The following is a 25,839-nucleotide window of genomic DNA, read 5'->3' on the forward strand; positions in this document are numbered from 1 at the left end:
ATTTTAAACAAGAAACACCAAAACTTTAAAAAAACATGGGCAGTTTTTCAAAGTCATTATGATATAGTAATCAGTTTTGGGGGATTGTGTAAATAAAGAAGCCAAAATAATACAAGAAATTAACATGTCGGTTGCTTAACTTTTGAAAAATAAGAAAAAGGTAAAATCTCAAAATTTGGAACAAGAAAAACACACAAACAGAAACATTTTAGCTATAGCTTAGTTCAATTCTAATTCAATATTTACATAAAATATTTCATTCTAAGGGTAGTCATCTACATACATATAGTTTTTTATGTAGTAACAATAAATGAGACCCTCAAAATAAATGATTGATTTTAAATTAAAATTTTACATCCAATATTGGCAGATACGCAAAAATCAAAACTAATTTGTAAGTTTTCAATATTTTATAAATATCAGAGTTAAGTGCTTATTTTTTTCGCCGAAATATCAAAATGAAATGTAAGAATTACGTTTAACGCTTTTCAAAAATATGTTAAAAAAACAGGAAAAAAGGCGATATCGCAGGGGTCAACTTCCCTAATAAATTTGATTTGGTTCTTAGAAAATTTTTGAATAAGCATAACAGATATGATAACATATAGACGATATTTCTCTTATTTAACCAAATTCAAATCAGTTTAAATATTTTTAACTTTTTCATTTACTCATGAAATGTCGAAAACTGAGGATATATTTGAATTCAAATACACTTTTATTTACTACACAGAATATAAACTTAACGCAACAAAGAAAAAACTTAATTTTGTTTCCTTGTCTAATCTATTAATCAAAAGATTTACTCCATTTCACTTTTAAAAGAAATATTTAAAGCGGAAATGTAAGCTTATTTCTTATGAGTTTTCTCACAGATCTTTCGATTGTTTCTCTAATTATTTAGCAGACATTCGCAACTTCTTCATCTAAATCTGTTCGTTTAAAAATAAATTACATTATAGTCATTAAATACATTTAATGGCTTTACTTTTTTTCCGCTTTCTCAATGTTTACCGCGATTTATCCATAAAAGTACTTTGGGTTAGTAGCTTGAGGGCAAATAGCACTTGGCGATATATGCTAAACGAGACTTTTGAAGTACCTTGTCTGATGATAATTTAAGTATATAGACGACACGATTTACAATTCTCCGATGTATATACTCTTTGGGCATCTATCTCTGTATGTGTGTGTGTGTGAGTGACATGTTAATTTATTTGACTTTTGCTTAGAACAATATTCGTATACAAAATAATTAAAAGCACTCAAGCAAAAGCAAAACAATGCAAACAAATTAAAATAACAAAAGTAAGCAAAAGATTTAACAATTGTTAAGTATTTTTTTCTTCATAATGAAAACTTAACAGCATGAAATGATACACAAAGTCGTAAGAAAGAGAATCAATGGAATAAACTAAAGTAACAACAACTTTTTGTTGAAAAGTTATGCCGGTAGTTCTACATTTTTTTTTTTTTTTGGTAAGACATTTTTATTAACTTTCCGGTTGGGTGGCCAATTATCATCATCATCATCTTTCAGAGGCTAAAGTCTAATGAATTTGGCCATTAAGCATATTACAAGTTCACAGGGCCAATATTTCATTAGAACGAGCAAGAGTTTTTCAAGTTTTTTTCTTTTAAATAGGGTATATGACGAAGGTATATTCACTCAGGGCATAAGTTTGCCATTCACAAAAGAAATGCCTGATTTTTAAAGTGTTTTCGGCTTATTTCTTAATACTTCTTATTAAAAATCATCAGGAAAATAAGGTAAATAGCTAAAAAGAAAAAAAAACACTTTGATCACTCTTAACACTCTATGAAAGGTACCAAATATTAGGGTATAAAAACATCATTATGCTTGAAGTAACAACAGAAACGTTTGACTCTTTTTTGTTAAGCCAAATCAGCGAAGAGAAAGAAAATTAAAGGCCATAATGGCTCTGGCTTGCGGGTTGGTAATATGGAGAGGCTAAAGAAGACAGAACAAGTTTAGAATTTCAAGAAAGAAAAAACCAAACATTAGTTATGACAACACAAATCAGAGAAAGATGTCAAGGTGGCAAAACTGAAAAACAACAACACCAGATTTTCCTTAAACATTAAAATTAATTAAATAAAATGCTGTAAAAGAAACTGTAATTAAATTACAACACAAGAAGTAAAAGGTGCCGGCGGAAGAGACACAGAAAAGACGAACAAAAAAGAAAACAAACGGTAAGGGGCAATTTTTTTTGAGGCGTGTGAAATGTAATTAGCAAGAAGGCGTGTCATTTGGCTTGATTGGCGTAACAAAAACAGCAATTAAATGTTCGCAGAGCGATCAAATATGATCAATATTACTCATACGCCACCTACACCATCAAGTTGCTCCCATCAAACACCACAAAGACACACTCGCTCATCTTTTGGCTCTCTCTCAGTCTCCCCCTCTGTCTCTCTCTCTCTCTCTCTTTTTATTTTTTTTAGAACAAATTCTAAAAGCTGAGCTCATTGTTGCCAAAATGGCTTAAAAGTAAATACGAAAGATGTAAACAAAACTAAACAAAAATAGAAAAATTTAAATTTCATTTCAAACTTGCAAAGAATGACGCCAGCTGATGATCCTCCTCCATTGTTGTTGCTATTGAATATAGTATAAAAATTGATTCAATACATTTTTTTTTTTGTAGTCCAGATCGGACAGATGGGATGAGCATGCGCTGTCAAGGTTAACTGTAAAAGGCTTTATATCTACCAGACATCTACGCCCACAAGTTTAAACAGGTGGCTAGATATATATGAGCATATGTATATTACATACAGATATTTATGTAAATTTGTCTCCATTTTATTTTTTGTTTTAACTATCCATATTTTGTTTCACAATTGTTGAAATTGTGTAACACTTTGTGAGAAAGAACTTTTGTTGCGTAATGAACAAATAGTTAATAAAAAGAAGATGAGGATCTATTGCAATCGTCATAGTACTCTAGTCGACTTTTCCTTCATCTTCCTTCTCCAAAGACCTTAGAGCAGTGCTGGGTGCCAGTTTATTAAGGGAGAAATTGAACCACCCGCGCTTTTCAATCATATAAATTTATCTACACCCTGTAGGCATATTGAAAATTTCCAAATCTTGAGAACTTAGTAATACAAAGCCTTAAATGAAGGTATTTTGCTTTGTAATCTTTCTGTCTTTTCCTAGAATCTGTACGGATAATTTTAATTTCTACCTTGTCTTATGTATTATTTTATTCCTTTCTAGATATAATTCTATGATATTAAACAAGTTAGTATACTTATTTTGTTTATTTATATGTAGGCCATTAAAGTTCATGGATTTCGTAAGTTATTCTTACAAATTAAATTTATAAGAATTGTTGTTTAGTTGCTTTTTTGAAATATGGTAAAGGGCCATATGAATGCAGAAGTAATTTCAGATAATGCTTTTGATCTTTTAATTTTACTTTTTTTGTATTGAAGTTTTAATAAACAAAAATATTATTTTTAGCTCTGTTTTTATTTTTCAGGTCTTATAAAACGTTTTATTCAAATGAGTTTTTAACAAATTTCTGCTTTTTATACATTTAACTTGAATTCAAAAATTCTAAGCTCAAAAACATTAATCTTCATTAATAAAGTAAATACATATGTATTTATCTCTTAATTTTGAGCAAAGTGATTAATACAAGAAGTCTAACATTAACCCATTTCATTTGAAAAAACATTTATTGAAATTAATTCTTAAATTTTCAAAAGCAGACGTTTTTTTTCCAACGAATAGAAAACTATGACTAATCTAAGTTAAGTGAACCACTTAGAAATATTTTCTGTGCGTCAGAGAAATATCAAGTACATTAAATAATATACTATAAGTATATTATAGAAAGGTCAGTCAATGTATGTATAGACAGTATATTAAAATGTGGACAATTTCTACTACAGAAAAATGTAAGTTATAAGAACATTTTGTACATACAAAATATGAAGTGAAAATCGCTTAAATTTAGCTGCGATAGAAACTAAAGAAAGGCTTTGCAGCAGCACAGAAAATAATTTAATTTCATGAACATTTTGGACTTCTAAAGCGAATTGCCACACTTGTTTCTTTACAAACCCCAAAAACCTCAACCAAAATTAAACCCATGAGGCATACACTGACGCAAAACATTCTTTGCCTATAATCACAAACGAATCAATCTAAGGAACACAATTTTTAATAAAACAGATTGACTATTAATTCTTATAACTTTTTTTGTAGAAATTTATAGAAAAAGATACTATAATGGAGCTTTAAAATGCTGCCAAGACAAAACAAAATTCCATTACTACATAATTTCATCAGGTTGTCAACATCTTCATCAACAAAAGTTCTCTCCCACTTTCGCATTTTGAAATGGCAACGCTTTTGCGATACTGAACCAAAAAAAAACAAAAAATACAAAATATTGTCTGTACCTACACGATGCCGAGGCTCTTATCACTTGTCATGAAAACAGTCGCCGGCTGGCGATAGAACCTACTAAAATAAAAGTCAAAAATATCAACAACAACAACAATAACAAAATGAAACAAAAATATTCGTTGCTGATAAAATACCATTAACAAAAACAAAAGCCATACACATTATTTGCCACGGCTAAAAACTGTTTATACAATTGTTATGGCTAGAGTAGGTAGGACAGCAGGTAACTATGTGTATAGATAGACCTTAAGAAACGTGGCCAATAAGCACGCTAAAAAAAATTAACTACACAACTTACATACAACCATATATAATACATATATAGTACAATAACAACAACAATTGAAAAGAAAGCAACAATCGACGAAATAGCGTTAGAAAGTTTAACCACAGAAAACAATTTGCATAAAGTGTTAGCCAAAAGTAAAACGATTTGTGTTTTTTTTGGCTTTAAGACATCAATATATGTACAAACACACACACACGCTATACACACACATGCGAAAATTACGCAAACTTATGCAAATGTTGTTTATGATTATTTTATTGAGATACATTTTAAAACGGCTTCTCTTTGCCTGTGAAAGCCATCACATTTTGGTCTGCATCTCAATCGAAATTGGCAACGAACATACACAAAAAAAAAAAAAAAAGAGTCAGATAAGATATTAATCAATAACAATAACAAATTTTTATACCTAATTAGCGGTTAACCGCAGATTTCAATATGCTTTTACTTGAACATGTGTCTATGTGTGTTTGTTTGTGTGTGTGTGCGGCAACAAAACTTTGTTGTAGTTTTGAATTCAATTTTATTTTCAATGTATCTAATAAGGTTAAGATACTTTTGATCTCAATGTAATTCAACGTTTTTGGCCTATTTAAAATGTTCATAATTGAATCAAGTTAAAAGCATTAAACTGTCTAATTAGGTAAGCAAAATATTCAACGATTATTAAGCAATTTTCGTAATAATTTGAATATACATTTTTATACCTAAAACAAAAATGAGTTTGCCAAATTTTAGTTGTTTATTGAAATAGAAACTATGTACGTTCGACCCATGCCCAAGACTTCGCCAAAATAAATTTTGTAATATTTTTTTTTTTTACAGATAATATTGACTAACCTACAAATGATTTTTATGATTATGCCATTTCTACACAGACTTTAAAATGGTATTACAACGTTTTCGTTTCGGCGATTAATATATTGGCTATTTTCTGAAATGCTGTCAAAAGTTTGTTCAGTTTTTCTTTTTAACTTTTTACAATTTAAGCTTTGGTGCAACTCCTTGTTTTTCAAAAATTTAAAGGCATTAATTTTATTATGATTCTTGAGCTTAAGTGACAACCAAAGTCTGTTATTACTTATTCAATTTAAAGTTGTCAAATATCACTTTAGAACTGCTATTAATATTTTTAACTTATTCAGACTTAAGGCTTTGCTTGCGAAATATTTTCGTAAGAAAACTAAATTTTCGGCAGATTTTTAGTCGTTTTTTGCACCACAATTTAAAGCAAAAGTGTAAAAATCGGGTTCTCGTCAATTTCTGATTTTTAGTATAGCATGTTACTAGTATAGTAAACATACAAATTTGGTAACAACTTGTGATCATGTTTTCTTAAGATGTTAAATCCGTTGTGCCATATGATTTTGGCTTAAGAAAAGCTGTTAATATATTTTAAAAATTATAGAAAACATTTAAAACAGAAATGATCCAATTTTGACCTTTTTCGTCGACTTTTTGTTTAAATTAAATGTCTGACTTTATTGAAATAGAGTTAAGAATGTCATACGAATTTGAATTGCACATTTTTAAGTAAAACTTCAGATATTAATTAAGTGAAGTTGTATCTGGGTTATTATTGTATATTTTGTTTGTTAATATTTTACTGAAAGCCGACCTCTTTAAACAAACTTTTAATACTAAATATCAGCGCTTATGGGTGCCACATTAAAGTATGCAAAACTCATAACAAACAAAGCTTAAAAAGATAACTTTAGCTTCAAAGAAGTTGCTTCTGCTTAAATTTACAGCAGCTATATGATATTGTCTGCGAAAGGTACATAATACTGATACATTTACTGATATAGTAAAAATTACGATATTATCACATAATCTAACTATAGTTTCACTAAGAAAATAGGCCAGACAGACTTGAGAGAAAATCTCACACGAGACAAAGTCCAAACTATTTCTAGAATTATAAGTTTAAATTTACTAAAAAGGCCACTGGAATACATTTTTGTTTTTCATACAAGTTACATCTCTCAGATAAGGCACATTAAAGTAAGTAAATGTATGTTAATGAACTGGTTAAATAGCCAAAAATAAATAGATTTAGAACGCTCATTAAAGTGATAATAATGGTCTATAAAAACAAAGATGACATCAGCGTTCTAAGGTAACTTTTATCTTTAACAAATTTTTGTCAAAACATTTTTGATCATTCTTCAACGTAAACGTTTTTTTTTTTTTAGTTTGCTCTGAATTGTGCCTACTGAATACTAAAAATATTTTCAGAGAGAACGCAATAGAAATGCTAATCGATATGTAAATTGTGCGATATTGTTGGAATTCGATTGAAACGAGTCTGAAAAATCAATTGAAACTAAGTGACGGTCAGTGGCCCAAATTTTTCCGGTGATTGTTAAAATAAACCAAATCGAACGGAGTCCCCCAAAACTAAGACCTAGAACTTAGAGGCTCAAAACAATACACGTAGAGCTATTTTTGGGGGAAACTTCTTTTCCAAGAGCAGCATTTTAGGACTATTCTATCTTCTACATATAAAAATGTGAATGATTTTTAGACCTAACGTACGTTAAAAGTTCCATCACAAGTTCAACGTGAAAGTTGCGATAATGAGATCGCCCATATCAAAAATTTCTGATTCGTTTTGGGAATTGAATTTTTTGCACCTAAAATATTTGTAAACCGTAAAACATTTTCTATACAATTCTAACAATATAAATTATCTGAATTCTTAGTCACACAATAATGGAAAAATCTTAACCACCTTAAAGTAATAACACAGTATATTTGTTGGCCATTAAAATGTGGCAAGCCTAAAAATCAAAAGTTTTGCCAACAAAATGATAAGGAAAAATAGAGTAATGGATATCTTATCAACAATAATTCAATAATAACCCCGAAAAACAAAAAAAAAAGTAATAAAAACTCTAAGGTCGCTAATGTATGTGTACTTTATCTTATTTAAGAAGAAACAATTCAACAGGTCAAGGTCAAAAAAGTTGATAAACTTAGCCTGAGAATTCGTAACAAATGTGTAAAAATTTTTATTTTTAACATAAAATTATGCACCATCACAATAACAAACAAGAAAAATGCCCATTTATGGGCCACAACGAGGACAGCAACAGCAACAACAACAGCAACATGAACATGGCCAACATCAAGAAGGGCCAAATGGCAACTTTTACTTTTTTGCAATACAGTCTCTCATATTTTTTTTTTTTTGTTTTGATTGTTCTTATAAATTATTTATTTTTTCACCTTTTGTTTGGTTTTTTTTTTTGTCACAAATCAGTTAAATTTTGGCGCAAAGAAATTGCTTGGTTGTGTTTTTTTTTTTTTTGGTAGATCTTATATAGCCATCTGATCTTTTTTGTGGAAGTTCGTTGAAAAACTTCACGCGCCAAACACGTCCGCTTCGCGCAAAGTCGTTGGAGTAACTAAATAATGGAAAATCTCTGGCGACAAGCTTTGTCCAAAGAGAGAGAGAGAAACGGCAATCGTAGAGCTTAAGCCAAAGTCTTTGTTGACTAGTGTAAAGCGAGCTGCCGTGTGAGGCATTGCCTCATTTTACTCTGTGTTTTTTATTGAATAAACGACAACACAAAACAAGGCAGAAAATAAAAAACCGTAAAAAAAACCTTATGGGTACACGTTTTTTTTTTTGTTATTTTTTTTTTTAGTTTATAATTTTTATTCGGCATTAAGATGCAAAGTTGAAAAACATTGCCCCACACTCATACACAAGAGAAAATGATTCTGATTTTTCTTTTTTACTTGTTCTTTTGCGAAATTAATTTTCAAGTACTTTTTCGATATCTCGAATATTGGCATATGGGTGCGGTGCATTCGAATGATGATTGATGGTCTTGGCGCCCCTATATACTTATATACAATATGTCGGAATGGTTTTTGGCTTTTAGCATTTTAACACTTATCTTCTTCTACAGCAACATGACGCCAAATGGTCAGAAACTTCAACAAAGATTTAATATTTTTATATTTTGAATAATGAAATGTTCTCATGAGACGTTTTCGTTTTCATTTTTTGATAGGCCAATATAATGTTAATGCAAAAATATCAAAGTGTGTCTATACGTGTGCTCAGCTGTTCTGTGGATTTCAAGCAATAACTTAGTAGAGTCGATTTATATTGACTGTAACTTGTGTTCTATTTATCCCATCTGATTGAAATTTCGGGATCTGATGTTTTACTCTAATTTCTTCATCTATATTTCTTCTATAACTATATGGTATAGTGGTCCGATCCTGACAATTTTCATACATTATCTGCTCCGGGCTATAAGTAGCTCAAATATCAAGTTTCACCCCGATAGCTCTTGATAGGGCGGCGGACGTACAGACGGACGGACGTACAGACGGACATGGCTATATCGAATCAGCTTCTCATGCTGATCAAGAATATATATACTTGGGGTCGGGAAAGCTATATTCCGTCTGTTACATACATTTTTTTAATATACCATTTCATCCCTACAATCCTCGTTTAAAATTAGAAAGTGAATTTTAAATATTTTTGGACTAATAAGCTGAAATTCGTTCTACACCTAGATAATATACCACTTTATCAAGGAAAAAAGACTTTTTCTTGTAGGTCGATGTGAGGACGACCATGTTATTAAAAATACTAAGGACTCAAAACATTAAGTTTTCAAAAGGTATTGCACTTTGTTTTCGTTTATGATTCTTAACAAAAACCTTTTGCTTTTGTTTCCAAACAATTCCCTAATTCCCTTTTTAAATAAAATAAAAGCTTACAACTACAATGGATTTCAACCCACTGTGTTGCAATTTATATTCGAATATTCAGCAGTTATAATGTTTGAAATTTGATTCAAGTATGTAACCTATTATTAACATTAACTGATACTATGAAGTCAAGTAAATGTAATTGAAAACTTAATAGATGATAGAGAAAATATCAAGTCGATTGAAAATCAAATTTAAAGTGATAATTACATATATCCATACTACATTTAGATATTTACTGGCCAAACGACAATTGTCTTAACAATAAATGTAAACTTGGCAACACGGTAATCCGGCTTTAGAGAATCTCTCTTTTGCTCTTGGCTTAAATGATGCCTATCTTAAGTCTGCCAGACAAATGAGCTTTTCAATTTTTTATTCCTCTACCATTTCCAATGAGAATCAATAAGAAATAAATGACATAAGCTTGTCCACGAGCAAAAAACGGAACAACAAAACGGAGCATCAACAAATGCGCAGTGCAAAAATCTAACAATATTCTATATAGAACAATAACAACAACGAATCTCACTGTCATCATTAAAACAAATTGAATTATGAGGTGGCAGACAGAGCGAGAGAGAGTGCGAGTGAGTGAGTACAAATGATCTGTTGCCGGCCGGTCCGGGAGATGTGTGACATTGAAAATACAGTTGGGTACATATAGATAGATAGATAGATAGAGATACTTTTCTATATACTACAAGTGAGTATCACGCTCAGGTGATTCACTTTTTATGTCTCTCTTTACATTGACTGTCAATTAGATGGAGCTCCACCTCCCCTAGAAAAACCCCAAAAAAAACAATCAAATTTCAATATATAGGCTAATGGATCGTTCGTTGTTGAACGTGCCTGAAATTGTATTACAAAAATCGACTTTATATTTTCAAGTCAATTATTTAATTTGCGATCTCTTTATAAGTAAATTATGAATGAAAAGAAATCCAAACATGTCTCAATGGCTATGTGTGTGTGTGTGTGTGTGTTTGTTTGTGTGTGGGAGTTAAATAATTTTAAAGCATTGTTTATTTATCTGGCTCTGGCAAACATTTGTTGTTGTTGCTTAGTTAAACAAAAACCGTTTGTTTACACATAAAACAGTTAAACTGCCAATTATTGAGTTGGTCATCGGTTTTTAGTGTCTATGCGAAATGTTTCTCTCTCTCTCACATAGTTTGCAATATGCGTGAATTATTATTGTTTTTCCGATCTACTTGTAGGGGACGAATTGCATCATCGCCTTCAATTAGAAACGTTGCACTTGTGGGTGCACGAATAGATACATATATTCATGTATCTATGAATATGTAAGTGTTTATGACATAGCTGCATTAAAAACTGGTATCGCTTGAGTTTTTGAGTGCAATTGAATATGACAGTTTGGACAAGTTAATGTATTTCAACAAGTTCAAGAGTTATCGATCGAATGGTAACGAATCGTGATCGTTTATTTTAACAAACTATCATTTTTAGTGTGACTTTTTATACTGCCGAACAGTTTAGTAACCTGATGAGAATATAGTCCCAAAAGGTTTTTTGGAATTCCGGGTTGAACTTTAATTTCAGACGATCCTGGAGTCATCCTTGTCGCCAGCAGAATGCCTTTTATTATTATTTATCTTTGGAGGGAGAAAACATTTTGAGTTCTCGTACAGAGGAAAACATTTTTTTGTTTTAGATTCAGATTGTTCTGAACAAAAAAATGAAATAAAACATAATTTTAATAACTGTTTCGGTTTTCAAAAATTTCAAATAATTTTATCCAAAACAGTAAGAAAAACAGGCTCTGACGAAATAGATCAATTGGAGGTGATGGAATTTGGCGCCTCCAAATCGTAGCGCTTTATGACGATTTTGATTTCAAACCATATGGGTTAATTTTATATTAATTAATGAATATGGACTTCAGCAGATGTAGAAATGATTGTTTGTTGAACACAAAAAGTAAAATTTTCCCATTTTTTTTTTTTTGTATTTTTATGTATTAATAATTAAAAGACCTGTAGTGAGTCGTTGGAGTCATTTTAGTTTTACGCTCATCCTGTCAAATATAAATATTATTTACATCAAGTACAACAAATTTTTTTAGGCCCTTAACGAGTTTTTCACGGAGTAATTTTTGTCTGTTCTGAAGACTATGAGGAACAAATTGTACTTTCAAGGTGGCCGCAATTATTTCTGATTTTAAAAAGTGGCCTATTGGCCAGGAAAATGACCAGAAAGTTCTTAACAATAACTTAGCTTAAAAAAGGAGTATACGAATATTTTTGGCTCTAACTCACCTCTTGGTGGGGGACCCGCTTTCGGCGTTGTTTGATTGCAACATGGTCGACCAATTTTCGACACAGAATTCGTTGAGCCAAAATTTGATGGCGCCTTTATCCTACTCACGGGTATCCCGGTCACTGATGATGCTGGCGTTGGTATATTAGATACCGGCGTTGGTATATTAGACACTGGCGTTGCTATATTGGACACGGCCGTTGGTATATTGGAGCGACTGCTGGACATTGGTTTTGTGGTGGTTTCTGGTTCCGTTTTAGTAGTTGATTCGTCAGGAACTGCAGCTACTGCTGCTTCTGGATTTGTTTCACTCATTTTTGAACTTTTACTTTATAAATTTTCTTTTATATATAACTTTTCTTTTTGAAACACACGCGTAATAAAAGGGTGGCGATTTAAAAATCAATTTTTTGTTTAAAACCTTTTTGTTATCAATAAAAACAATAAACAATTTAAATAAAATTAAAAACTTTCTACTTACCTGGACTATAATTTTACTAATTGATTTTAGAAATGTTATTTTTTGTTAGAAATATCATTAGGCATAGACACACTGTGCCATCATTTGTAGCATTTGTTTTTGGCGCGAGCACAGGCTATCTCACTCACACTAACAGCGTTCTATTGCCAAACAGCTGATTCGCTTCTCTTTTTTTGTGGTTGGTGTCGTTGCTTGCGGAGGTAAATAACAATGTTGAATTCTTTGCTTTTTGTTGCTGGATCTTTGCTCTCGGTTGAACACCTTGAATTAATTATGCACAAACACTATTTATATAGATGACTTAATTTGCCTTTTTATTTTTGGGTTAGCAACTGCATTCAATTGATTTAAATTGGGCTAAATTGGGATTGCACTATAATTTTCTTATCAATTTCACTGCATTTCACATTTGATTGGCTTGCCTCTCTCTCTCTTTCCGCTGACTTGGATTTTGACACACTTTCGTACACTCACTCCGATATAAGGGGATTGGCGATCGGGCTAAGATAAAGAACTCTACGGCTATGATAAGATAAGCTTGCTCACGACGTCGTTAACACGGATATGTTTTTAAGTAGCTATGCGATTTACGAATTTTCTAACTAAATTAACTATGCTTGTGCTTTTCGTTGGCGTTAAAAATGTAGTTCTAATAGGGATGGTAGAAACATCAAAGCTATCGATAAGTTTGGAATTGATGCCAAGCTAGCGTCGCTTCGTCTCACAATCATATGACTCCGACGTTAGCTTGTCTTCTTCCTCTTTGTTTGCCAAACAGCTGTTTTTCGGTGTTTTTCTTTCCATCAACATTTTCTGAAGCTGTTTACAATTATCTAATCATAAATTAAAACAAAAACCAATGTCCTGGCTAACAAACACATTTCAAAAGGTTTGCAACGCTGCTTTATTGGCAACGCGTAGCAAACCTCTGGACCTAGTTGCAACGGCTACGGGGGCAGTCCGTCAACTATCCCATGCCGAGCGCAGAGCACGCGGTCCCACTGTACGACGTTATGGCTACAAGGATAAGATTTTCAAGAGCGGTCTACTGCCGCATGTTGACAATGGCCAAAAGCTACCCATGCCCGTGTATCGGCCCAAAAATGCCTGGAGTCAGAAGCGGGCGTTGTTTGGACAAAACGATTACATCGATATACTAGGCAATGATCGGCTACATCCCACACGAGTGCTTTACTCAGTTCCCTCGTGGTTACGCGGCGTCTCGGGCAATGAGTATCAAGTATTGTTGCGCAAACGTCGTCTGCTGGAGAAGACCAAATATCCCTTGGCTCGCCCTACTAAATGGAGGGATATGGAAAAACGCATCTTATACCTGTACAGATTCCTTAATCGCAAGACCAAAACAGGCTACTCTACGCAGTAATAAAAAGTTAAGCTTGAGAAGTGGATAATAATAAAGAAATGTTTTGTTTTTTGATTAAAAACATTTTGTGGCTTTAATTTAGGGAATCTTATTCTAGGATTATGCGCGCTTCTTCTCCATCAATCATAATCTTCTGGCCATTATATAGACAAAATTGTCGCTTAACCTGAGCAAACAGCAAATCCGTAATGAGGAATATCTGACCCGTGCAGAATGCCAAAGTGGCACCAAAATAGAAATTGGCATTCGCTGAGCCCGCATAGATCCATAAATGCCACAAAGCCCCCATCATGGACAGACTGATGAGGAAGAAAGCAAACACCACAAAACCGTGGGCCATATCTATGGGAAAGATAGTAACAACATGTATAACGATTCCTGTCAATTCTTTTCTTGTATACTCACATTTCCAACAGCGTTTCCACATTGGCATTAAGGCCAAATAGAAGCCTACATCACCGAGGCTTGGATATGCACGAAACACAGACATTAGAGCTACTAATACTGTGGCCAAAAGTAGGGGTTCCTTTCGTAATTTTATCGACAATGGCACCAGATACAAGACGGTGGCATTCAATTGGAATGTTATAAGGAACATTGCACGGAAATGTTCAAACATTTCCGTAAAGAAATACCAAAAGAGCCCAATATTAGGCTGGAGATCACGAAAATAAAATCTGTGAAATATATACACATTAAACCAATCTTCTATAGAGCACCGATCGATATTTACTTACATAAATCCCAGTGTACCATCCAAAAAGTTCCAACTATTCATAACCAAATAGTTGGCTGCCATTATAGCGATGCAAGCTGCAGCAAATAGTAAGCCTATGCAGAATCCTCTCCAATATGAGCGACGTGCAAAGACCAACAAAAGAGGAGAAATCAACACAATCGGATAAAAACTACGAACCGACTCAAAGGCCAATAGGATCAGGCATGGTAGCAAATATCCTTTGACTAGGGCAAAAAAGAACAGAGCCAAAAATATATTGCTAAACACTGTTGACGTGAGGCCAATGCAGCTCATTATGGTCAACGGATTAAACAGATAGGCCATTAGCACTAATTCAGGTATATCATAGTTGTCCTCATTATGATATTGAAGTTCCTCCGTATCATTGGCATAATGTTTACGTTCCAAGCGCTGTTCTTGCAACTTGTGTTTGACAAACCAGTGACTCATGATCCACAACAAGCCGGCCGTCAATAGATCGAGCAATATATACAAAAGTGGGAGGTAGGATGCATAATTGAGGAAAATCCAGGAGAGTCCTTTCAGGACTAGGGGCGATTCGTGCACCAAGTCACCGCTATATGGATCAATGTCATGTTCAAGCAGAAAGACACCCTCTTGCACTGGAAAAATTCCATCAAATATTCGTTCCAACACTGAATTTATGAATAAATTAACTTACTTCGTTTATATGAATTTAAAGGTGTAGCAAATTCGACACGATCTCCTATTAATGAAGCCAACGGCGTGCGGCTAAAATATAGACGCACAGCTCCACCTAGGAGAAGGAGTTTAAAGCTTTTTGCATCCATATTTATTTATTTATTGCTTGGGCGGTTTAACATAATTTTCGACAACTTTTAACTTTAACAAAATTTCGTTAAGGCGGATGCCGCAAAACAACAGCTGTTTGTTGTCATAGTGATGGGAGATTTTTTTAACTAAAAATGCGTTCTTTTCGATTTTTTGGTATTTTTTTTAACTACATAAAATACCAGAAACACACATATCAAAAGAAACATTTGTTGTTGAATTGCACCTTACTGCTTGTCGATAATTTTAATTGTTAAATTCTATTAAATTAAATTAAATTTATACAAAAACAATGATTGGGTCGAAAAAGAAAACAAAGAGGCCCAATGTTTTTAAGGAAATTGCAGAAAGTTTTGGTATCCTCACACAGCATCCGGAAAGTTTTCTCAAGTAAGTGGCATGCACGTGTTTTGTTTTAAACCGAAATCAAAATTTGTATTTGTAATTTGTACAGACCGCAACCGGAAAAGATTGATGCCATTCAACAGTTGATACAACAAACCTATGCGATAAGCATCAGTGGAGATGTGGAAAATAAGAGTGAATTGTTGCCCGAACTCATTCTGGAGGATATGGATGAGGAGCAAATCTGGCAGCAAATGGAAATACGCAATGAATTGTTGCTGCAGCAGCTAATAAAACAAACAGCTCAATTAACAGCCATGAGGGAGCAGCATTTGGGTATAGAGCTAGATGATGACGATGATGAAGAGGAAGAGCCGGAGGATGATCAACAAGTAGAGGAACATCAAGAAGAGGAGCAAGAGCAGGGTTCAGATTCCAGTGAGAATGATTTGCCTGCCCCCAAATCAAAAACGAAACCTCAAAAACCAGTAAAATCGAAACGCATTCGAAAGTCTGTGGTAGATGATACCTTCTTCAAATTGGATGAAATGAAAGAGTTCTTAGAACAAGAAGATGCCAAGGAGATGCGAAAACATAAAAATAAACACCGCAACGAGAATGAGGAAGATTTAATTCTTCATTTTGCTGAAGATTTTGGTTTAGGCATTGAAGATGATGATGAGGATGATGAAGATGAAGTTAATGCAAACTATGCCGATTTCTTTGATATGGATGAGGAATTGGAACAGTTAAAGACACAAACTTCTAAGCAGACCAGTAAGCAAAAGGATTTTTTCAATGAACAGCAGAGTGATGAAGAGCAGCAAGAGGATGAAGAAGAAGATGAAGAGGAAGATTATCAGCAGCAGCAGCAAGAGGATGTCCCTAGCGAAATAGATGAAACTGAGTTTGTAGGCAAAGGAGGTGGTTTAGAGCCCGCAAGCGACTCGGATTCAGATGATGATGGTGATGGAAAACAGCCAGACGATGATGACAGCGATGAGGAAACTTCACAGGTGGATCCTGCAACGCAATCTTCTAATGAGTTACGTGAGGCTCGTCTTTTGCAACGCATTCGGGACTATGAAGATATAGTTTTGGGCGACAAACCTTGGCAGCTCAAGGGTGAAGTCCAATCGTCGCATCGTCCACAAAATTCTCTGCTTGAGGAAATTCTCGAATTTGACTCCACAACCCGACCCTCGGTTGCCATAACGGAGGAGGATAATCGCAGCATTGAGGACATTATTAAACAGCGCATTCGCGATAAAGCCTGGGATGATGTCGTGCGTTCTGTGCGTCCAAATCTTACTCCTCAGGAATACCGCAAACAATTGGTTCTGGATCAAGAGAAATCCAAACAGTCTCTTGCCCAAATCTATGAGCAGCAATATCAACGTGAATTGGACAAAATTGATCCAAATCGTGGTGATGGCGATGACAGTTCCGCCCCAGCGCCGAAAGAGCATCAGGAGATTCGTCGTGCCATGCATTCGCTGTTCCTTAAATTGGATGCCCTGTCCAATTTCCATTTCACACCGAAGCCAGTTGCTCCAGAAATCAAGATTGTGACCAATACACCAGCTGTGAATATGGAAGAGGTAGCTCCAGTTGCTGTAAGCGATGCCAAATTATTGGCACCAGAAGAAGTCTTCCGTGGACCCAAGCATGCTCCTTTGGGCAAAACAGAACGCACAAGCACCGACAAAAAGCGAGAGCGACGAAAGAAGAAGCAAAAGCAACGAGCCGTAAATTCTGCGCTGGAGGCCAGAGATCTTCAGCGAGCCAAGGAGGGTAAGGTACCCACGAAACGCGAGGCAGATGCCAAGCTCCTGAAATCAATCACCAAGAGCCGCAATGTTCAAAAGGTATGTGCAGAAAAAGCCTTCGTTTTTAAAAATACAGATTAATAAAGATGTTTAATCTTTTTTACAGATCACTAGCAGCAACGATCAGAGTGCTCTAAAATCTTCGAAGGCGTTCTTCAATAAGTTGCAGGATACAACAACGATATCCTCATCCACGACGAACAAGAAGCGTCCCAAACAGGACAGCTCCAAGGCGAATGCAAAGAAGCTAAAACTTTAATGCAAATAATATTAAGACTTTTCCCCAATGTTAATTATATAATCCTAGAATACTGACGTCAGTAACTAAAGAGAAAACCAAGTCACGTGCCCTCAAATGGCTAGCACACACAAATCTCTCATGCCGGCATACTACGTGGTTACAAGGATCTTTTGAATTGAATGCGACAAATTTCCTAAGAAAATTTCACATGGAGCCCCATGGGAGCCGCCACGCGTCCCAGTGTGTCATCTTTACAATGTGCGTGTGACGGTGTGTGTGCAAGGACATTCGTTGGTCTGCTTTGGCTATTAGGCACGCGTGGAGCTACACAATTGGATTATTTTTAGAATATATTTACTTAAAATAAACTGAGTGCTATTTAAATAACGAAATTTTTGAAATTCACGGGAACCAATTTATGGGAAAATCAACAATTTTTAAAGAAGTTTTGGAAGTGGCTTTCTGCCTTTTGAAAACTTTTCAAGGAACACTTATTATTTTATTAAATTGGGCAATTTTAAATAGAAACAAGTTGTTTTAAAAATTTTAAAGTACTTGTTATCTATTTAAGGGGTGTTTTTCATTCACAATCTGCATTTATATTTCTGAACTTACATACCTAAGCAACATAATTCCTAACTGCAAAGTGCAATTCGCTACAATTTCCGTTTTTAATAACAGTATTGTATTTTTGAAAATTTTCAAAATTAGTAATGACTGGGAATATATCGATAGTAACGCCACTCGATAAAAGCGATGAAATATATCGATAATATACATAATGCCATCAATGGAATTCCCATCTCTATACCGACTTGCACGTGTTTTAAAATATTGTTTAAATTTGTAAGAGGCATATAATAATTTAAATAAAATGGTAAAGGTGCAGAAACCGCAACCAAAAACCCTCAGCAAGGGCCCAGGCAAAGAGGCCGGTGGTGTTACCAAAAAGACAAAGGTGGATAAAAGCAAAAAGTTAAACAAAACAGAAGCCATCAAAACCGCTGCTTTGGAAAAGAAGGAACAAAAACCTGCAACGAAAACCACCAAGCCGGAAAAAAAAGTGGCGGAAAAGCAACCAAAAGCCAGTAAGAAGCCATTAATATTGGCTCCTGCGGTGTCGCCCACTCCGGAGAAAAAGCCCAAGAAGAGCAAATTAGCTGCGGACCCTGCTTCTGTTCCTGTTGCTAAGAAGCCATTGAAATTGACTACAGTTTTGCCCGAAGTAGAGAAAAAGGATGCAACAAAAAAGCAAAAGAAGACTGCTCCAGCTACGGCAGCTGCGCCAGTAAAAAAAACAGCCGAAAAGTCTAAGAAGCCGGTCAAGGAAGAGGCTCCAGCCACGACTGCTACGCCAGTAAAAAAAACAGCTGAAAAGTCTAAGAAACCAACCAAGGAAGAGGCACCAACAAAGAAGTCTTTGAAAACAGCTGCAGCTGAGGCAGCGGTTGAGAAGAAGAATGAGTCAAAGAAACAAAAAAAAGCAAATGGGCCAGAGACACCAGCTGTTGTTAAAGCACCGGCAAAGAAAGCTACCGATAAGCCCAAAAAGGTGGCGAAAGCTGTTGCTTCCGTTCCAGAGTCAACCGCTCCTACAGCAGTCAAGAAAACCGGTGATAAAACCAAGAAGCCCGCCAAGGCTGCAGTACCTGCTCCAAGTGTAGTAAAAAAGGTTGAAGATAAAAAAGAGAAAAAGCAGGTGAAACCGGCAGCTGTTGCTCCCGTTGTTGCCCCTGTTGCGGCAGATAAAAAGAAGTTAACCAAACCCGAGACCAAATCCAAACCGCAAAAGATTTCCAAGTCCATTAAACCAGGACAATCTCCGGTCAAAAAGGCTGGGAAGCCGAAACCCAAATCGATTGACAACAAGAAAGCCAAGAAAAGTAAACCCAAGAAGAAGGAACCTCTCGAATTGAAATTTGAATTGAACCCCTACGATGAACAGAAGTTCCAGGACATTGTTAACGAATCGAATGTCCTAAAGGTGTGTGAGGCTCTTAAGACTCAAGTGGAAACGGAGGTTAAGAAGCAAAAGTCGACTTCTATCTTTAGTGACTATCGGTATATACTACAAGTGACTAGCTACAAGATTCCAAGCTGCCCTAAGCGTATGGTCAAGCTGGATTTGAAGCATTCCCTGGTTGGCAGTGACGATGATGTTGCCATTATTGTCACCGATTTGCAGCGTGGTGCCAAATTCGAGACTGAGCCAACAGTTCAGTACTATGAGGATTTGCTACGAGAAGCTGGCGTTGAGCAACGTCTTACTGTGGTGCCATTCAATCAGCTACGCAATGAAATGGGCACCTTTGAGGCGAAACGAAAGTTCCTAAATAGTTACGACTATTTACTCTGCGATGGCAGACTCTCTGGACAGGCTAGCGCATTCCTGGGCAAGGTAAAGATGAGTTTTTATTCTATATGAATGTGGACTAAATTTGTTTTATTTTTTCCCCGTCAGTTTACGCAAAAGCCTCGCAATGTGCTGCATCCGGTTCGTCTGAGCTTAAACAAGAATGCTTTGCAAAAGGAGATTTCCCGTGCTCTACGCCGTACTGCCTACCGGCAGCTTAATAAGGGAGATTTGATTGCCATTCCAGTGGGCAATCATGAGCACAGTACACAGCAATTGGCTGATAATATTCGTCTGGTTTTCCAGAAACTACAGTCACTCTATCCAGGTGGTCTGGCCAATATACGTTCGATTTTCATAAAGATTGATATCGCAGGAACGTCGGCACTGCCTTTATATTACAGTACGTGTGCCCCTCCAGCTGATACACCCTATGTGGTGGGTCCTCGTGAGCAGCGTATGCTGAAGCTAAAGAAACAGGCCAACGAGGTGTTGTCCAGGTTTGCTCTGACCAAGGATGCAGACTTTATCAAATTGACACCGGATCAAGTGAAACATAAGGCCGAAGTACGTGCAAAACGTGCAGCTGTGCTGGCTGGTGAAGTCGCGCCCGAGGAAGATGCTGAAGTGCCAGCTAAAAAGGCACGAAAGGATTCCTCAAATGAAGCTGAGGAAGAGGTAGAATCAGATGAAGAGGAATTGGTGGAAGAAGAAGATGCAGATGACGATGAGGAAGACAATGAAGAAGGCGACGATGATGATGTGGAAGACGACGATGATGAAGAGTAGAATATGCTCCTTTGATTTTTTCTTAAAATAAGTTTAAGTTTTTTGATATGCTTACGACAAATTGTTTTCTGTTTTGTATTTTGAAACAGTTTAAATTAATAAATCAAATGGTTATAGCATGAGATTCTTATGTAATTATGTGAATAACATATTCATACATTTGGACGCTTATCGGAACACTCATGGAAAACTTTTATGTCAACCAATATAACTTCCATTATTATAATGAAATTATAGATAAATTTAAAACAATAGCATTGTGTTAATAAATCTTATATATTTTTCAAATATAAGTACATATTGCAGACGATATTAAAAATTGACAAAAATATGAATCTCCATTCAGTGTCTAGGGTTTGGGCATAATTTTACAAAACTTCAAAAGTTTTAATTATTTTCAACATTAAGCATTTCATTTTATACCTTAAATACTCGATTAGCCCTCGATCTAAAGTTTAGATTCCAAACCACTGAATCCCTTTGGACTCTAAATTTATAATTCTTTATAAATCATAAGTTTTGATAGCCTCAAAGCAAATATTCTCTTTAAACGTTTTATTAATCTAGTTTTCAACATTTTTTATTAGGATTTGCTCCAAAAGGAAAAAAAAGGATAAAAAATAACGTTTATTCCTAATTTATTAGGTTCCGGTTGCTAAGGTTTTTCTACCACTAGGATTTTTCTACTTCTAATAACTCAAAAATCACACAAAAATATTCATTCCATTAAACATGCGAAAACCAATTAAAGTTCTTGCGTTTAAAATACTTATAGTTATAGGTATCTAATATCAGTTTTTGTTACTCATTAATTTCTCCATTCAACTGTAGAAACCATAAAATCGAATGGATATATTCCTTGTCTAATGGTTTGTATATAGCTAGGTGTACACTATTTTAATTTTATATTATTTTGCAATATGTGAGAATTTACTTCTACGTCAACAGCGCCAAGTGAATGCCAACAACCTTTGAAATGCTTTTGTGGGTCCAGGATCCCATTCCAAACATAAAATTCAAATGCTCGTTTGTATGCATTATCGCATCGAGTATATATGCATGTTTATATGTATATAGTATATAGAAAATTATGCTATATGTTTCTTGCCCAGCGGGTGAGTTGGCATCAACAAAGTGAAAATGCATTCTATGGACATTCAAGTCAATTTTTTCATCATATTAATAAATTAAGCAGCATCCCCAAGTGTTTACATTAAAATGCTTCCAGACCACACGTGTAAATGGTCTTTGAAGTTTCTCTGTTTTATGATGGATACCAATTCTAGTTAGATAAATGTGTATATATGTAACTATGTATGTACATATGTACAATAAAAAGGTCAAATCATATTTATGCATGAGAAAAAAGTTAACATTTGCTTGCGTAAGTCCTTTCTAATTAACTTTATGGATTGCCTCACAAAAACTTTGACAGTTGTACCCATAAGCGGCCTCATATCTATCTATAGCTACTTATAATACATATGTACGTATACATATGTATACATACGTGGGCAGAACATTCCGCTCCAGAGATTAGAAGTATCACGTTTTAGCTGGACACGCCGCTGGGCTAACAAAATTGTTCCTGCCCCCACTCTTCGCAAAAAAAAAATCCCAACTGAAAAAAAAACATTGTAAAGCTTTTATCAGTCCACATTATCATTAGCGGGGTCGCCGGCAATGTCTCCATAAAACCAGAAATTTCGTCCATTTGTTTGTTTGTCTGTTTGTACGTTTTCGTCTAACAATAAGTATATGTACGGTTTTACGGATTTCCTACATACGCAATTGTCTATTGCACAACTCTGACCATGACATTTTGCTATCAAATACGAAAGAACAAAAAAAAACTGTTTGGGTTAGACCAGCATTTTTATAGGGTAACATTTTGGAGACTTATCTTCTGTAGTACTATGAATTTTATATGCTCTTCACCTTTAACCTTGAGAAAATATACATACGTATCTAAAGGGCTTAAGTTTTTCTCATCATAATTGCAGAGAATTCCAATCAAAATTTTAAAAGACATCATTGACCTAGCTTCTAATGTTTCAGTGTCGGCCTAAGAACATACAAGCAAACAAACTTACATATATTGATTTTTACATACTTATTTTTTTTTTTAAAGCATTGTAAATACTAATATGTACAAGTTTTATTAAAAGCTTTAAACAAATTTGTATAATCGATAATAAGTAATCCTCGTATTTCTACACCCTAAGTACAGTAGCGAACAAAGAAATTCGGACAGGCAAAAAAATGTTCGAACACAAACAAATTTTTATTTTTTTTTATTTTTAAGTGAGTTATTATTATTTGAAAATATTATTTTTATAATTGAATAGTATTCATTCTACTTAAAAAATTAGATTTCCTAATTTTGTTGGAGCTCCTTTATTTTTTATTACCGTTTATTCGTTTTGGAAGTGAATCCACTAGATTTTGAATTGTTTCGACGCTTATATCGTTGTACCAGATATATAGATTTCTTATCAGCATTAACAGCCAAATCAATCTAGCCATATTTGTTCAGTGACTTGTTTTAGTTTGATTAATTTTATTTTCTACATTTAGCAGAATCATGCAAATTGAAATGTTTTTTAGATATTTATAGTATATCCTACTATTGAATAAATGTGGTTGGTAAATATCTACATAATTGGTATTGTATAAGGGTTAAATAGTTGTGTAGGAGATCTAGAGAGCTAGAAAAAATTTTTAAAGTTCAAAATCTTTAATAGTCTGAAGATGAGTGGTTTCAATTACAATTTAATTTGACCTACATTTAACTGATTTGTTTATCTCAATTTGATTCGTCTGCTTATGGTTCACAATCATGTAAGTACATTATTTCTCATACAAATCTTCAGATAAATCGTCAAATAGAGTGCTTGATATTTTTAAAACGTCACTGGAGATCATTCCACAACTGGAATTGACAACTGATTCTTGATTAAGTCCTCTGCGTAGGGGTAACAGAAAGTTTGTATACGGATTTGACCCAAGCGTATAGTTTTCAATAATCTCATAAACGGTTTTGAAAAGCGGAAAGTTATCATTGTGAAAAATATGTCTGTTACCATGCATTAACTTGATACCTAAGTGCGAAGTGTTACAAACCCTCGTGTACATACAGTGACCTGTTCGATAATTATATTCACAAGGCATCACATAAAGCTTATCAGGATGGTAGTGAAAAAGTATATTAATGATATCCTGATCTCCCCACGGAATACGTGATTTGTATTCTTTGTATATAGGCAGGATTTGATTTTCCCAGTTAAATTCACGCATGCGTGTGAGATTCATTAGCATTACGCCGGAATTAATACCCAGTTTTCCATAAAATGGATGAAGTGCAAAACGATTATACCAGCCAATATTCTCACTCCCACTCTCATGTTCCGGAGTCATGGCAGCCATTTGAGTTTCATTAAATTTCTTAAAGAATGTCCATACATTCGAGATTGGTGACAAAAACAGAACATCCGTATCGACATATAGCAAGGAATCCACATTTGTTAGCAAGGACGGTAAAAAGAGACGTTGAGCAGCACAGGGTTGAAATAGATTTTTCCATTTAACTTCATTTTGTTTGGGAAATTTTAACTGCAATAGTTCAAAATCGAATGGGTACGGGACCAAATCCTTCCAGTCTGTCAGTTTCTCTCTGAATTTATCCGTATTCTCAGTAAATATAAGAAATTTAAGATATTCTTTATTTGTATTAAATAGAAGAGCCGATTTGATCACAACTAGAGCTTCCTGCAATCGATTACCGCACGAGACCACTACAATATGAAGAGGGATCTTTCCAGTTTGCATTATTTTGCCTTCATCAGATGCCAAGGATGAACTTTGAAGTAAAATATATAAAACCGTGGCGAAGGCACTTATGCCCATAAAGTACATTAAAAAATGTTGCATTTTTATTAATTTTCAACGCCTGGGTAAAGACAAATATATCTAGGCCCCTGCTTTACGGCATTATATATTCGTCATGACCTTAATATGAAAACCCACTAGATTAAATAAAAATTAATTGATGTAAAAACTTTCTCAGCTCATGGTTATTCGAATACTTATTTCATTTGTTTATTAAAAACGCTTCTACAGATTGTATACTACAAATTTAAAAGGAATTAATATCCTTTATAGGTTTTTCATGTTCATAAATATTATGCTGCAAGAGAAATATGACTTAATCATTCATTAAAGCTGCCGACATCTGAGCATTTCTGTAGAAAGGTCAAGCACAGGCATTACGCGTGATAAATTTATATACTATAAATAAATTTTAGATTTATTCATGACACACATTTTATTGCTTTAAAATGCAAAATCTAAAAAGTAAAATTATTTGGGTTTGCCGATCTTTTTAATCTTGGTTTATATATAAAAATAAACACTTTAACTCCCTTAATTTAACTTCCGAAACAAATTTGAACAACGATTTTACAAGAACAAAATTTATAGGACACATATCTCCCGTCATGAATTTTGTATTTATATGCAATGTTTCATTTTTTTTAAATTAAATATTTCAATTCGGAATAAAGAACAAATTAATTAATCTATAACTAGTCACAATTAATACTTAATACACAGTAAATTTAAACCAATAATCAATAGACCAACGACTCAACATTCTCTAAATTTCATAAATTTTCTCTTGGCTCAATATTAGGGGATAATTTTTACATATACCAAATTTATTAACTTTAGTTATAGGTTAAAAAGAAATTGTGCTTATACTAAAAAGAAAAAGTACACATTATTTTGAAGAAAACTATATTAGGTCAAGTCCATTTCCAATTTATTAAAGCGAATTTAACAATTAACATTGGTTATTCCCTACAAAATGTGGTCTAACCATAATCTGGCATATTTCTCATTCGATTTTTGTTTATCTATCTATATCTAATGTTATTATAATCATTATGACTTTGTATAAAATTATCGTTTCGGGCTTGACTCATATAATCTCAATGTTTGGTCATGGAAATGCCGTGAAATTTCATAAAAATATTGTGTAATACCAATTAGATAACGGGGTTAATACCCAAAAGAATTAATAAGCTTAGTATTTATGGTAAATGA

At 34.1% G+C, this 25,839-nt stretch overlaps 6 protein-coding genes across 13 annotated transcripts in view; 3 read left to right on the forward strand and 3 right to left on the reverse strand.

Annotated features, from left to right (window-relative positions):
- LOC6643848 (restin homolog) overlaps positions 1–12,183 on the reverse strand; it is a 39,008-nt gene extending 26,825 nt beyond the window's left edge. For 5 of the 8 annotated variants that reach the window (XM_023176718.2, XM_023176719.2, XM_023176714.2 and 2 more), the window contains exon 1: positions 11,762–12,183. In XM_023176718.2, coding sequence (XP_023032486.1) covers positions 11,762–12,077 — 316 coding nt within the window. In that variant the 5' untranslated portion in view covers positions 12,078–12,183. Of the gene's footprint in view, positions 1–7,967; positions 8,132–11,761 lie in introns of those variants that run through there. The other 3 variants (XM_023176723.2, XM_015177990.3, XM_047010677.1) reach the window with 2 other exon arrangements.
- An 835-nt stretch (positions 12,184–13,018) lies between these two features.
- Positions 13,019–13,666, forward strand: LOC6643849 (39S ribosomal protein L51, mitochondrial). The gene has a single exon (XM_002067104.4). It carries the CDS (start codon positions 13,103–13,105, stop codon positions 13,625–13,627), a length of 525 nt encoding a protein of 174 aa, XP_002067140.1. The 5' UTR covers positions 13,019–13,102; the 3' UTR covers positions 13,628–13,666.
- A 4-nt stretch (positions 13,667–13,670) lies between these two features.
- Positions 13,671–15,280, reverse strand: LOC6643850 (phosphatidylinositol glycan anchor biosynthesis class U protein). Its single transcript, XM_002067105.4, has 4 exons — positions 15,049–15,280; positions 14,365–14,989; positions 14,033–14,304; positions 13,671–13,969 (listed from the first exon to the last, which is right to left on the reverse strand). Exons 1-4 carry the CDS (start codon positions 15,176–15,178, stop codon positions 13,716–13,718), a joined length of 1,281 nt encoding a protein of 426 aa, XP_002067141.1. The 5' UTR covers positions 15,179–15,280; the 3' UTR covers positions 13,671–13,715.
- A 102-nt stretch (positions 15,281–15,382) lies between these two features.
- Positions 15,383–17,978, forward strand: LOC6643851 (U3 small nucleolar ribonucleoprotein protein MPP10). Its single transcript, XM_002067106.4, has 3 exons — positions 15,383–15,569; positions 15,634–17,392; positions 17,460–17,978. Exons 1-3 carry the CDS (start codon positions 15,472–15,474, stop codon positions 17,610–17,612), a joined length of 2,010 nt encoding a protein of 669 aa, XP_002067142.1. The 5' UTR covers positions 15,383–15,471; the 3' UTR covers positions 17,613–17,978.
- Positions 17,979–18,423: 445 nt separating this feature from the next.
- LOC6643830 (ribosomal L1 domain-containing protein CG13096) lies at positions 18,424–20,990 on the forward strand. The gene is made up of 2 exons (XM_023176725.2): positions 18,424–19,992; positions 20,056–20,990. Exons 1-2 carry the CDS (start codon positions 18,469–18,471, stop codon positions 20,734–20,736), a joined length of 2,205 nt encoding a protein of 734 aa, XP_023032493.1. The 5' UTR covers positions 18,424–18,468; the 3' UTR covers positions 20,737–20,990.
- A 2,489-nt stretch (positions 20,991–23,479) lies between these two features.
- LOC26529959 (glucoside xylosyltransferase 2) lies at positions 23,480–24,755 on the reverse strand. The gene has a single exon (XM_015178114.3). It carries the CDS (start codon positions 24,664–24,666, stop codon positions 23,587–23,589), a length of 1,080 nt encoding a protein of 359 aa, XP_015033600.2. The 5' UTR covers positions 24,667–24,755; the 3' UTR covers positions 23,480–23,586.
- Between the last annotated feature and the right edge of the window lie 1,084 nt (positions 24,756–25,839).

This window comes from Drosophila willistoni (assembly GCF_018902025.1).
Source record: "Drosophila willistoni isolate 14030-0811.24 chromosome 2R unlocalized genomic scaffold, UCI_dwil_1.1 Seg167, whole genome shotgun sequence".
Classification (NCBI taxonomy): domain Eukaryota; kingdom Metazoa; phylum Arthropoda; class Insecta; order Diptera; family Drosophilidae; genus Drosophila; species Drosophila willistoni.